The 14,866-nt window shown below is 35.3% G+C and overlaps 1 protein-coding gene across 4 annotated transcripts in view; it reads left to right on the top strand.

Moving 5' to 3' along the window:
- The window catches only part of cher (filamin A protein cher), a 170,548-nt gene that overhangs the window by 73,050 nt on the left and 82,632 nt on the right, over positions 1 to 14,866 (top strand). For all 4 annotated transcript variants that reach the window (XM_089094873.1, XM_089094876.1, XM_089094875.1 and 1 more), the window contains one exon: positions 10,286 to 10,415. In XM_089094873.1, the coding sequence (XP_088950999.1) occupies positions 10,286 to 10,415 (130 nt within the window). The remainder of the gene's footprint in view (positions 1 to 10,285; positions 10,416 to 14,866) is intronic.

The raw sequence follows: 14,866 nt of genomic DNA, 5'->3' as shown, positions 1-14,866 counted from the left end.
AAAGAGTCAAATCTTTTTTTCGTTAACAGTAGTCAAATCCAGTAAATGTGAAAAAAATTAAATATAGAATCGCCAAGTGGGGTTGATAAAATATGTGCACATCATCTATTGAATGGTAGTCTCTTTTTATTTGAACATCTTGCAATTACTTACTAGATTATTATGACGCATGGTGTTGTATCAGATTTATTTTGCTTAGGATCTATAACGCCTATACTGAAAAAGGGAAAACCCGCAACAGAACCTTTTTCTTATAGACTGATAACTATTTCATCTGTTTTTTGTAAGCCTTTTGAATTGTTAGTAATAGGTGGCATTAGGAAGTGTTGCCAGGCCCCTCCCCACCAGTTTGGTTTCCAGTCAGGAATGGAATGCGCTCACGGATTACATGTTGTAGGAAATATTCTGTTAGATGCGCACATTTCTAATGAATCGCTGGCTATTGGTGAATACGACGTACGCCGCGCATTTGACTCGGGCATACATGCACAGATAATGCTAGAATTACGGAAAAATGGTGTCGACCCAGCTATTGTTGACCTCTTTATGATCTGTATCGCCAACTAAATGTGTGTTTACGCATTCCTAATGCAGAACCCACTAGGAAAATCCCTGTAAAAAAAGGTATTAAACAGGTGCGATTTCTTCACCAGAGTTGTTTATTAATAGTATTTCCGAGGCGTAGTCCAAAGTCACTACAAGCTGTATTCTAAGAGGAATAGATGTGACCATAGTTGATTTTGTGGATGACGCCTTGAATTTTTCTCGGAAAATAGCATCCCTAGAAAGTAATTTTGATATCCTGTCATCTCAGTACGGTGATAATGGCCTTAGTTTTAATTTGTCAAAACCGAAAGTAATGTTGTTTCACTGGAATAAGTCTGCTCTACCTCAAATTCAACTAGGATCCCAGTCTGTCGAGCCTGTGGAGTCACTAGTATACTTGGGGCTGCCCATCGGTGACACACTGTCATCTACTCGTTCGCTAATCATCACACATATAGAGCGTAAAAATAGAACTGCGTATGCGGCCACAATTTCTTCGAATATAAATCTTGATAGGTTTTTACTGGCTAGAATTTATAATGCTGTCGCGCTGCCATATATATTATATATAACACCATTTTAGAAACTTCTGCGTAAAGAAGATAAATTTAAAATCTGTAGAGTTTTCTTCAGATATTTGAAGTTTCTGCTGCAAGTTCCACTGAGAACGAGTAAATCGTACCTGATCCGGCGATACGCAGTAACTGACCTAATTTCTGCAGTTATTCAGATGCTTGACAAGTATTGTACTAATTTGGATGGTAGCAGTCATCCTTGCCTGCCTCTACTCTCGTCAATTTGATTGATGTGTATGTGTATTTGCTTTGTCTGTAGCATTAAATGTATGTTTTTTTGTTTTTTCTTTTCTGCTGTTTTTCCACCAATTTCTGTGTTTATGATGGGCGAACTAATAAATTAAATTAAATAGTTATAATTCGTTGCGCTGTAAAATTTTATAATAATGTTGTGCTGGTGATAATTCAATAATGTAACGATTATTCTTTAAAGAAATGCCTAAATTTCTTTCAATAACATTCAGTTTAACCGTGATACATTATCAGCCAAATTTTGTTTGCTAATTTCAGTTTGATTTATTCAAAGTATTCTGCAACTCAATTTCGGAACTATTTAGGACTCTTCTTGAAAACAACGATAAAGTCGAGAATCTGGGGAATAGTTTATTGCAAAAATTACCAACTTTTGGCAATTCCTATTATTAATCCATGAAACCTGGTGTTTCACCATCTTAATCATTATTAAACTATAGCCCTACAAGAATGAGATTGAACCAGAATTTTTGTGCAGCTTATTTTCTGTTGTACAGTCGTTCAAAAGAGTGTCACAAACAATCCTTAAACAATTTCCCTGGAAAACGTCTAACATACCTCTACCAACCTTTCGAACTGCCCACCTTTCACAGTCATATTCGGCCACTTTCATTAGCATGGCTTCTAATCTTTTAGTCTTAGTTCTAAGACTTATCCTTCTATATTGCTCAACTTAATTGGATCTACGAAAAAACTTCTAAGGGATAGTGTATACCTACTCTTGATTTCTGATATGTAAACTTACCCAATCCTCACATATTTTTTTTTAACTATTGCAAAATCAAAATAAGGTGCCCAGTGTTCAGTATAGCTTGTTGCAATTGATTGCAATTATAGCAATTAATTTTAGCTTATTGCAATTAATTTTAAGCAATTAAGCTTATTGCAATTAATTTTAGTCACTGATACTCAAAGCAAAGCATTCTCTTTGAAAAACAATAGTTTTCATTGGTTGTAGTGACCAAAATCGATTGCAGTTAATTAAACCGAGCGGTAATAAGCCATATCTATGGACACAAAATTCTTAGATGGGGGCTTGGAAGAAAATTGAGAAGCACGTGCTATAAATTCTGTTTATGACGTAATGTATGATAATTCTGTTTTAATATTGAAAAAAAAACTAGCCAAAGAACATGTCGAATGACAGACACAAAAAACGCATTCTCTTGTGAACCATGGAAACCAATTGACTGATTATGGAGCGGATGAGCGCTCGCTTGAGCTATGGTACCCATTGTATAATGTCACAAGATTGTTTTCAAACAGTTCGTGGTAACGAACTCTAAGTAAGGAGCGACCCGGCTCAATGGCAACCGAAACTCTAGAAAACGGAAGTTTGGTACCAATAGATACATCAAAAGAATCAGATTTTAATGCTGATTTCAAATATATAAGTTTCATCAAGTTTAGTCCTACCCATCAACAGTAACGCGCCTGAGAAAATTTTCCTGATTTTCGAAAAAAGGGGGAAGATCCCCTAAAAGTTATAGAACTTTAATGAAAATCACACCATCATATTCAGCGTATCGGAGAACCCTACTACAGAGGTTTCAAGCTCCTATTTACAAAATATGGAATTTAGTATTTTTTGCCAGAAGAAAGATCACGGATGCGTGCTTATTTGTTGTTTGTTTTTTTTTCCCAGGGGTAATCGTATCGACCCAGTGGTCGTAAAATATCGGGGGAGGGCTCATTGGAACGGAAATTAAAAGTTCTAGTGCCCTTTCTAAGTGACCAAAAAAATGGAGGGCAACTAGATCCCCTCCCACGCTCATTTTTTTCCCAAAGTCACCCGATAAAAATTTTGAGATAGCCATTTTGTTCACCATGGTCGAAAAGATGATAACTATGTCTTTTAGGATGAGTTACTCCCCTGAAGTCCCCGGGGGGAGGGCTGAAAGTTATGAGCTTTACCCAATGTTAACATATACTGAAGTATACAGACGTTTTGAGGGGGGATTTTTTCTGGTAGTGGGGGGGATGGGTCGGGGTTTATGTTGGAGGATCTTTCCATGAAGGAAGTTTTCATGTGGGAAGAGACATTGCTATGAATGGGGCGCCGGATTTCCCAGCATTATTTAAAAAAAGATCAGAAATTATATAAAAAATAAAAAGTTTTCCAACTGAAAGTAAGGAGCAACATTAAAACTTAAAACGACAGAAAACTTTACGTATATGATTGGGTTCACCCCTTAGTCAATAACTCGCTCTTTAAGCCAAAGATTTTTTTGTACTTTCATAAGAGCTATTTATTCTAATTAACGGAATTTGTGATTAAGGGGTCATTTTTAAAGAATTGGAACAAAATTAAGACTTTAGCTTAAAGCGCAAGGTATTGACTAGGGGGCGAACCCCCTAATATACGCATTAGAAATATATGAGTATAGAAGTTCGCTACGTAAGTTAATTCGTAAATTACTTAAATTTATTACTGATAAAAACATTCGCAAACAAAATTAAACAAGTTACGAGAAAGCCATTTGGCCAAATAAAAGTAAAGTTAATATGCAAGTTATGTTTTAATTATTCATGTACAGTAAGCTAAAATTAAAACCTGAATTAATTTAAAAACGTTCAAAAATTAAATACAAAAAAACAAGTTTTTTTTAACTGAAAGTAAGGAACGACGTTAAAACTTAAAACGAACAGAAATTATTCCGTATATGAAAGGGGCTGTCCCCTCCACAACGCCTCGCTCTTTACGCTAAATTTTTTTATTGTTTTAAAAAAAATAGAGTTGTGAGAAAGTCAAATGATGTGGCCATGCACAGGCACCACCATGGGCTAGGAAACAATCTGTGGAAGTACTAGGCCGTTTTATTGTAGATACTAAGCTACACTTAGAGCTGTAATTTGTATTAATAATTGTATATATTAATATTATTGCACATTATTTTAATATTGTACATGTAAATTAGTGATATGTAAGCTATATGTATGAGTATGTGTATATATTGCAAGCCAAGCTCATCAGTTTAAATTGCCATATCAGCCACTTGTGTTTGAATTGTAAATATGGAGGCTCATTTGTGACACCATTGGACAGAGTTGAATACAGCTTGACATTGATTTATTGTTTTTTGCCTTGAGATTCTTCAAAACCCCTCCCTAACCACAGTGACAAAAGCCAGATGGCTTTTTAAACTATTTGACCCTCGGTCATGACAGAACAACAGCTGGACAGCTGAATTTTGACGTGGAATACCTTTCATCCCTAAAGGCTCTGATGAAATCATGGAGACGTGCACAATGAGCAGCTTGCCCAGGAGTGCTACAAACAAACAACTACAACCTAGTAAAGAGCGAACCACAGCCCATAGTAATCAAAAGTTGAAAAATGTGTTTTCAAAAAACTGTCTAGTGAGAAAAAATTGCCATTTGACACTGAATCAGGAATGGTAACTATTGTTTCGGTTAATCTTAGAAGTAAAAGTTAATTACGAAAAGAAATTTATGGCGATTTTGAAAAAGAGGCCGAAACCCCTTGAAAATGGCGTCAAATTGAAATAAAAAGTGTATCATTGGAATCAGCATGGTCGAAAACCGTCTTTTTTCAGGGCTAGCGGTTTACCAGAACATCATAGAGAGATGCTTGATGGTTCATTAGGAAGCTGTTTCTCACATTTACGCGCTTTTTATAAATTCCACTATCTGCAAGTGCCATATGGCACAAAAATGGCAAATTTTGTGTCATTTCTCAAGGGGGGGGGGGCTAACGGGCTACAAGAACATCGTATACAGATGTTTAATAGTTCACATTAAAGCTATTTCTCATATATACGTTTTATTTATGAATTCCACCACCTGCAACTGCCAAATTGCACTATAAAAGGCACTATTGATGCCATGTCTCAAGTGGAAAAGATAGGGGCTAGTGGGCCACAAGAACATCTTCGAGAGACGTTTAATGGTTGATTTGAAAGCTATTGCTCATATCGACGTGATTTTAATCAGTTTTGTCATCCGTAAGTGCCAAATAGCACAAAAAATAGCACCTTTTGTGCCACTTCTTAAGTTAAAAAGCTTCGAAGTATAAAAAAGTACCATTGTAATAATTATTGTCCAAAACCCTTAATTGAAGATTTACAAGGGACCCTCACCGTACACTCCCTCTCCCAGCCCTCTTAGTAAGTCTCATTAGTCCGTTGGAAGAATTCACTATAAACTCTTTAAAATTTAGGAATGGTAACTATTATTTTGGTTCGTCCTAGAAGTAAATGTTTATTGCGAAAAGAAATCTATGGTGATTTCGAAAAAGAGCCTGAAATCCCTTGAAAATGACGTCAAATCGAAATAAAAAGTGCACCATTGGAATCAGCATGGTCGAAAACGTTTTGTGGGATAATTACAGTCCCCCACCTTGAACACCAAGGAAAATGACTTTTTTGCATGGGTAGCACTGATCTGTCTCCCTTTTTTTCCTTTACTTTTCCAGGGCTACCGGTTTACCAGAACATCATAGAGAGATGCTTAATGGCTCATTAGAAAGCTGTTTCTCACATCTACGTGCTTTCAAAGACGGTATATTTGCATAAACGTTAATCTGGAACATATTAGGAACTGTAGGGAATCACTATTTTGTGTTTTTTTTTAATGGTTAGCTTGTTGTATCATTTATTCAATTGAAATCATGAATCTACGTGCTATATCGTGAGAAATCACGAGATTTAGTTAAAAATCACTAGTTACAGAACGAAAATAACTAGCTAGAAAAAAATCACTAGACAACATAAAAAATCACTAGAAATAGTGATAAATCAATAGGGTGGCAAGCCTGACTCTTCTGCACACACCTTTCATTAGACTATTATTGATTTCTTATTTGAAATTTTATTTCTTCAGAGAGAGAAGGGGCAATTCTTTATGGCATCAGTGACTGCCTTAGTAAATATGATCAAATATTTGAATAGAACAAGCTATCAATATGAATATTTTCCATTCACAACCTGAGGAAAATAATAACAGACTTACCACTTTATGTTGAAAATCAGTGGTTGAATCCATGGAATGAATTTTTTCTTCAATTTATGTACTTAGTGAATATGAGCTAGTTGAAAATATGAATGATGAATTGTTAAATATTCCGTCTTCTTATATGGCATAAGAAATATTGCATTCTAAAAAGTATTTTCAGTGATAATTGCTAAACGTCTAATTGTGACCTAATTTCTCCAAATTCTCTAGGGAGTGTTTTCTACTATTTATCAATTGTTTCGGCGAATAGCGGAAATATACTGTTCTTTGATTTAAGGGGGAAATGCAAGTTTTTGATAAGCTGAGTAAGGAAAGAAAAATGGAAAAACTATTTATATAAAAAGAAGCAATAAAAAAAGGTAGGATGGTGCATAGGATGCAAAGTAGTTACAGCTTCTCTTCATAAGGGTTTAAAATTGAATTTGCGCCAAAAACGATTATTATATTCGGAAGAAACCTAAAAAAATAGGCATCGAGTAGTATGTTCGCTTGAATAATAGGTCATATTTGTGAATATTTTCAACTGAAACTAAGAAGTGACATTAAAACTTAAAACGAGCGTACATTTTTCTGTATAAATAAAAAGACCATGGCAGCGTTGTTTCTGCATTAAATTTTAATCAAAAACGAACAGACTAATTTTGAAAAAGTTTTTCCGAGGGAAATAAAGAGCGAAGTTGAAACTTAAAACGGACAAAAATTATTACTTCACAGCCTATTTAATATATATTAATATAACTAGTATAAATAAACCAGCTAATTATGTTTCCCTGTGTTTCTAGGATTATAGAAAACGAGTGCTTTACTGAAAACACAAAATAATATAGAAGTTTTGGTACAGTAAAAGCAAACCAATTAAAGACACTTTTTACAGAATAAAACTATTATCAATCCCTTTTAGGATCAATTCCTTTTAAGATAAATAACAATTCATTTTAGGATTTTCTTTATTTTTTTACGTTTAATTTGGTGTCACTTCTGCACAATGGCTCAGTCCAATGACTGGCTCTTGTTTTGGTTCTTAAAAGGAAATATCATGATTAGTTTGTACATAAGTTCGAAGTAAGGCCATCTTGATAATATTAGGATTGTTGACTAGCTTTAGAATTTGTATCATAGCTTGAAATTCACTCTTGTATAGAGAAAAATAATCGGATTTCCAGAGTTCATATTATTTCTTATTTGATCTTCATTTCATGTGATACTAAAGCATATTTCTTACAATTTAACATTTTATATTACCCGCTATTGGTATAATAGCTGTTGAAAGCAAAATTCTTCTTTATAAATTAGTCAAGTATTTCTATGTGCTTTTCAGTGACTTTGTGGTTATTAAAAAATATTTATTTTTACACTTATGCTTTTAAGATTATTTTAAATGTATACTGAAAGTTACTAATGTCGAAACTAGTGTAAGACTATGAAAAGCTTTATAGATTCGTTTAGTGTTGTCAGGATACATACTCATTTTTGACTCTTGAAGCAATAATCCCGTATTTTATACTTGACTTTTGTGTTTTCAGTAAAGCGCTAGTTTTGTATAATCCTAAAAGCATAGGGAAACATAATTAGTTGGTTTATTTATGCTAGTTATATTAATATATATTAAATAGGCTGTGAAGTAATAATTTTTGTCCGTTTTAAGTTTCAACTTCGCTCTTTACTTCCCTCGGAAAAACTTTGTTTTTTAAAATTAATCAATTGTAGTAAGTAAGATAGGTTGTTTAACAACTGTTATTCTTTATATTTTTACGATATGTTTGTCTCTTATTATTATTGAAATGTCGTAGCATTTGAATATTGGCAGGGGCACATCAGATCAGCGTCTGGTCAGTCATTGGGAGTCAGTCTCACAAATAATCCTCTTCTCTAATGTGAAAAAGTTTTCCAGTTGACAAGTGCCTTTCGTCTGTCATCTGTCTCTTTGCCCTCTCACCTAAATGTCACTTAATAATACTGGATCCCTTCTACCCTGAATAAAAAACAATTTATATATACAAAAGGGATATGGGGGAGGCGAGGAATCCCTTCAAGATTGTTAGAAAACTTCCACCAGAACAGTTTTAAGCCATTTATGTCTAAATCCTCATTTTTGCTATTTTTGTTCTCGTCTCCCCGTCATTTGATACCTCATTCTCGGAATTAAATTTATTGAAAAAACATGTTCTTAACATCAAGTGAAAATATGTTTCTTTGTGGTGGAAAAGAAATTCTAATTTCAAAACTGGAACTTTACTGCTTGGAAATGTTGCAGCTGAACTTTGGCCAGGAATTCCCACTTTTGTTTTCATGAAAAGCTTAGATTGACGCGATATGTTCCATTCAAGTTTACTATATATACATCTAATTAATTTTCTACACCCGAGGCTCGGACGCCTAGTTTTAATTTAGTGTCTTTCTCTTAAAACTTTAAATGATAGACCACGGGTTGGAAAAAAGACGAAAGCAAATACTTGAAGAGAATTTATTGTTAGTTTGCTGACAGTTTTTCACTCCTAAATCTTGTAAGTTGTTATGGATGATCACACTTCAAAACCTGGTCATTTTATACCATTTTTGATTATTTTAGTCCACCCCTCACTAAGAGTTGCGAGAAAAAAAAGCAAAGTTTTTGCAACAATTATTTACACTGCACTTTCTTTTCGAAAGGGCTAACTTTAGAAGAAACACAAAATAATGGTGAATCATATAGAAAATGCAAGAAACTCAGAGAAAATAATAAGTCTTTGGCCAGGGGTATGGGCTCGAGGCCCTCTCCTGAACACATGCCTAATTTGTAACTGCATGGGCTGGATAAACTTAATAAACATATTTCTCAAACCAAAGGCTCCCGCTGATAATTTAACAATATCCCAAGATTTACTTGGGAAAATCCCAATGTTCGGACGAACAAATCCTAGTCTTTCAAATCCTCGATCCAAGATTCTTGAACCAACGATAATTCAAATCCTGAAAGGTTACTCGATGCCTTTAAACAAGGTAGCGTAGGTGTCTTTTCAAAACAGGAATACTGTCAATTTTGTTTTAGTGGATAACTGAACCATGGATATCGTCGCTGCCAGAGCCGTTCCTAGGGCTGGAGAAGCCCGGGTGAAAATTAGTCACAGCGCCCCCTTCCTGCTAAAATATAAGCAAAAAAAGCCGAATCTAATCGAAAAATTGTATCAAAGTGGGTCCCCCCACGGTCCCTCTCCCAGCCATGGCATCAGATTAAGCTGCCCAGGTTGCCCCCCCCCCCTTTGAACTGCTCTAAATACTTCCTAAGCTCTAGTTGCTGAACTGCACACACCTAACTTGAACTGCTAATTGAAATACGTGGACTGCTTTGGTTGCTGCCACACCTAAAGGCCGTGCCTGATATTTACAGATAATTGATAATTGCAGAAAACCCCCTTGCTATGATGAAGAAGATAATTGCAGAAACCCCCTTGCTAAGATTTTTTAAAACGGAGGGTCATCAGGGCAATGTAGATAAGGAGAATCATAGACAGTTTGGCCAATCATTTCAGAAGAACGAAAATATCAGGTACGTTCTCTAGGGGTGGCAGTGATGAAATGGACATGGATAAACAAACTGAAACGAAGATCTGTCGTAGTTACTGACGAAGTAAAACGAAAAACAACTATTATAAAATTTGAGTAAGAGTTGGAATCACTCATCCCATCCTTCGAAAGGACAGAAGCGTAAAGATATCTATGAATTATTGGGAATCTTTAGAATTGACCATGACATATTCATGGATTGACATTCGTTACTTAAATTTATTTTAGATCGGACAATTTTGTTTTGTAATTAAAATAAAAAAAAAATTATTTACGAGTTCCTACTCGAAAAAGAGAAAAGATATAGGGTATATATGTGCTGTTTCTTTCGTACCCTTTTGCTTAATTTTACCCTGAAAAAAAATTAAAGCAAATATTGAAACTCATGCTTGTAGGCTGGAGAAGAGTTTGCCAAGCAGACTGCTAGTCCCTCGCAAAACCACGCAAGAAATAACGCTGAGGACCAGTACCGACCAGTAGAACTACAAAATATACCGCTGCCAAGCACTGGTGGAAACGTAACTGGTAAGCTAATTATTTTTGTTTGGGTAGTTTTTTTAATATTTCTAGGGCAAACTTCGAGGATCGACAATTTCTTCAGGTCATCCATGGGCGTAGCCAGCATCTTGGGTAGAGGGGGGCAGCTGCTTCTGTGATGGAGGGGGGAGGGGTCTTACTAATACTTCACGAGGTCCTTTGAATATAGGTCTTTAGAAACTAGTCATTCTATATTTCGCTAAAAGTCGGCCTTTAACATTTTCCATGTAACATTTCCTGCAACAGTATAATATAAGAGACCCACTATCCAACTTCCTATTTCCAGAAAACATAAACACCACAAAAGCGATTTGACACAAATCACGTTATGGTTAGATAACAGCTTCTTCTAAGAGTTCAATTCAAAAGTTTATAGTTGGGCAAAATTAAATATCGAAATTGGTATAGGGGAGACCGGCCCACGTTTAGCCAAAGCAAACAGTTTCAATATAAGAACCTATGGGGCTTCTGGTGGATTTTAAAAGCTCTGACAGATGGCAGTGTATGTTTTTAAAATGTCTGACCTTAATTAATACTTTTACCAAAAATATCAGATTGGATCAGGTTTTAAGGTGATTAACTCTGAATTTTGTTCAATTTTGTCTGAAAGCCATTTTTGAGAAAGCCATTGTGAGTTTACAATTTTGTTGTAAACTCACATTGTATTCTCTTGTTATTTGCTTGTTTTTGGAAGCTTCCGAGACGTGCCATCTTCACCAGTTTGCTGTTAATATTTTTTCATCCTGTGGGATAGTGAACTACCATGTTCGGCCACAATACCCAGGGTAAATTCAGCATACCGTAACAAGGTGTCCAACAGTGGGCTATGCTTGTGAAAGCTGTGTAAACAGCATATTTAAAGGTTGAAGGCAAGCTTAAAACCCAAAACTGTGTTAATTCTGTCGTTGTTTATCCTGTCAGAACAGTAGGTGAACTGAAGTTCCATTTTTTCCTGTTAAATTTCATTCAAGATAAAATGCTTAAGCGTTAAACAGAAGAGAGAAGAATGAAAGATGGCTGGGATCCAGAAGAAAATAAAACAGCAATTTTTTCTGACTTGTTCTACAAGACGTCTGTCAGATTCTCTAAAACTGCCATGGCTGTCCCTAGAGGAACGCTGCAAGACTACATAAAAAAAGTTGAGAAGCTGAATATCCCTCTAAAAAGTCTGGACCTAAGTTTCCTTACACCCTGTTACAACACATGATAAATATTTACAGAGGAACAAGAAAAAAAGACTAACAACTTACTTGAAAACGATAGCTCATATGCTTTCGACTGTATTCCGCTAGAAGCGTGTGAATTCGCATACACTTATGCCATTATTAAGAGTATAAAAGTACCGGATAACGGAACTGCAAAGGCAGTGGAGACAGTGGAGGAATTACAGGTAAAGATTGGTACCGTGGTTTTATGGATTGCCTTAAAACTCTATCGGTAAGAACGCAAAAAATACAAGCCTATGACGGACAACTGCTTTCAACCGTCACAGTGTAGGAGCTTTCTTTAACCACCTGGAGCAAGGCCTATATAAACACATGTTTAGACCACAAGACATTTGAAATTTTCACGAATCAGGCCTGAAAACATCCACAAGCCTGCTAAAATCATTGCACAGCGAGGCCAGAAGTAAGTAGGGAAGGTCACGTCGGCAGAAAGAGGTCAGTTGACCATGATTTGTGCTGGTGTTAATGCGTTGGGAACACAGTCCTTCCTATACTTATTTCCCCACAGAAACAGTGTCCGGAAATTTTACTCAGGGGAGCTTTACCAGGAACCATCACGATCAGCTCAGAAAATACTTCTGGCTGGATGACTGCCTCTCATTCTTTGCTTTACTTGCAGCATTTTATCAATCAAGTCAAACCCTCCAAACAGTCGCCTGTACCTCTGAAATTAGAGCACTAGATCAGCCGATACACCATTGAATTGCTTGATGTAGCTAAAAAATAATACTGTTGTCCTTTTAACTGTCCTGCCCCACACTACTGACAAACTACAACCTCTAGAAATGATAGTTATGGGGCGCCTAAAGGACTACTACAACCAGGAAGCCGCAAGTTTTATGACTGCCCACAAATTTAAAGCTATATCAGTGAATAACATTGCTGAGCTGCTGGAGAAAGCATACCCAAAGGCTGAAAAATGGCGGAGTATTTCTAATTGTCTTTTTCAAGGATGGTATTGAATGAGTTACTTTTTCTTTGGCATGCTCAGCAACTTCTTATCGTTTGAATCAACTCATAGAGAATGAAACAAGTCAAAATCAGTCGATCGTGGGCCAGTCTCCTATCTATATATCGGACCGAAAATCAATATTGAAGATCGAAACGTAAATGTTGATATTGCAAACGATATTTGGAAATTTCTGTTTGTTTCCAGCTTTTTTAACGATCTACCAGGTAACATCCAACAAAAAATTCCAACATACGAAAAGTTCTCGTTAATATCTAGCGTAAATTTGAAGTTCTAGGGGGGGGCAGCTGGCCTCCCCTGCCCTCCTTCCCTACGCCCATGACGTCATCTTTGAAGGAACTCATTACCCATTTCATTAAAAAAAACGAGGATTTACAGTAGTGCCAATAAAGTTCATTGAGGGATTTCACAGTAGATGTCCAAGTATAGATGGGTACATAAAACTTTGACCATATTAGAGTTCTGAGGGATTTCTCTTTAAACATTTTCGTAATTTTTAACCTCATAATGAAACGACCCCAGGTTAAAAAATTTCTCTATTGCAGGGTGAGATCAGGTTCCTTGTGACTATTTTTTTTATCCTTCTTCTGGTCTTTTGATTATGTGATTTAATTAATTGTATTGTGCCACTGTGCACATGTTGTTTGGCCTTCTAGTAGTAGCTATTTTTATTTCACTGATTTGTTTTACGTGAATTGTTGAAAATAAATAATCGAAATGAAATAATCGATCGATTATTATTTAATTTTAAAGCATTCTTTTGTTGTAGCTTTAAGCTTAATAATTCTAGTTGTAAAAGTTACCGATAGAAACTAGAATTTAAATTTTGATGATATTTTTTTCTCACTACAGGTTTATTTGTGTGAGTAAAAACTGGACCCAAGAAAGGGACTGATCTGGCCCTCTGAATTTTGGGTTGTTAGAGAGTTGAGTCACAATTGTTTCTTCCTTCCTTTGTTGTTGATTGTACAAAAAGCAGTTTTATCATAAAAGACTGAATTATCTGAACCATTCAGAGTAAAACAAAAAACAATTGGCTTTGGTTTTAATAAAATAGATAAAATACAAAAGAGAAGCATTGATGTGTGCTTTGGATTAGCTATTTCAGGTAAATAATATATATGAAAAGGTTTATGGGAATGAAAGTAAAGGGAAAAATAAAATAAAAGTCATTTTTCTTGTATATTGAAAGTTGAAATCTCTGATGTAAAGTTCTTGGAAATATTGAATTTGCTGATGTAATTTTGATCAAGAGTCCTTCTCTTTAGAGATATTCTCCTCCTTTTGGAGGTATAATAACTAGTGGAAAAACACATGAATTTTTAATACGAAATAGATGCATTAGTTCAATACAATTTGGAATTCTATTACATTATCAAATTAAATTTGTTCTTAAAAGGATGAGTTAAAAAGAGAGAAGGAGACAAAAGCCCAATGGGTACATACCGGCCATATCATGCACGAAATAATCAATGTTGGGAAAATTTCACTCGATGCAAGTGCTACTAAAAGCCATCCAAAACCAAAGATTCTCTGAATGTCATCAAAAAAGAGGTACACCGTGGTATTTAAAAGGTATTTAATCCTGCACTTGGATTCTCTTCACAAGAGAACCTCACTCAAAAAATACATCCACTCCGATGATGCTGCATTGAACCTTATAAAATTATTGATATGTAGTTTTTTTAAAATAAATTGTATCAAAGTTTATGAATTTATATACGAAATAAAAACATATATGTTTTTTGGTGTCATTAGTGTAGATGTTTTTTTAACGGAAAATGTGAATTCTTGCACCTTGTATATCAAAGAGTGAAGGGTGAGGTAGCTTTGGGTCTTTCCAACCCCCCAAATCTCCAAATTGCGTGGATTTCCCCCATTTTTGTCAAATTTCTTTATTCAAATAACTTATTTGTTGATTTTCTGTGGAATGCCCTTCCCTCCGGAAGTGAACTTTGGCATACTTGCTCAAACTACACGTTACTGAAAATTCGAAAACTCTGCTGCACGTGATTCGGTATTTTGACCAAATAGTCTGGGCGGTAAGGTGACGGTGAATTCGACCTTTTGTGCTCATAAAAATTGCAGCTTCGTTTTATAGTGTCAAAAAAATATCGTGTTTCTTAACGAACTAAACCAACAGTATTAAAAAAATAATTTCTTTACGAAAAGGCTGATCACGCAATAAAAAAGTCATATCAAAATAAAAATCGTCAAGTTTTAATTTTAAGCTAAAGGCCAGT

The sequence above is a fragment of the Artemia sp. Qi Xiang Cuo genome, chromosome 9 (assembly GCF_049724085.1).
Source record: "Artemia sp. Qi Xiang Cuo chromosome 9, ASM4972408v1, whole genome shotgun sequence".
Classification (NCBI taxonomy): Eukaryota; Metazoa; Arthropoda; class Branchiopoda; order Anostraca; family Artemiidae; genus Artemia; species Artemia sp. Qi Xiang Cuo.
This window is presented reverse-complemented; position numbering and strand designations above follow the sequence as displayed.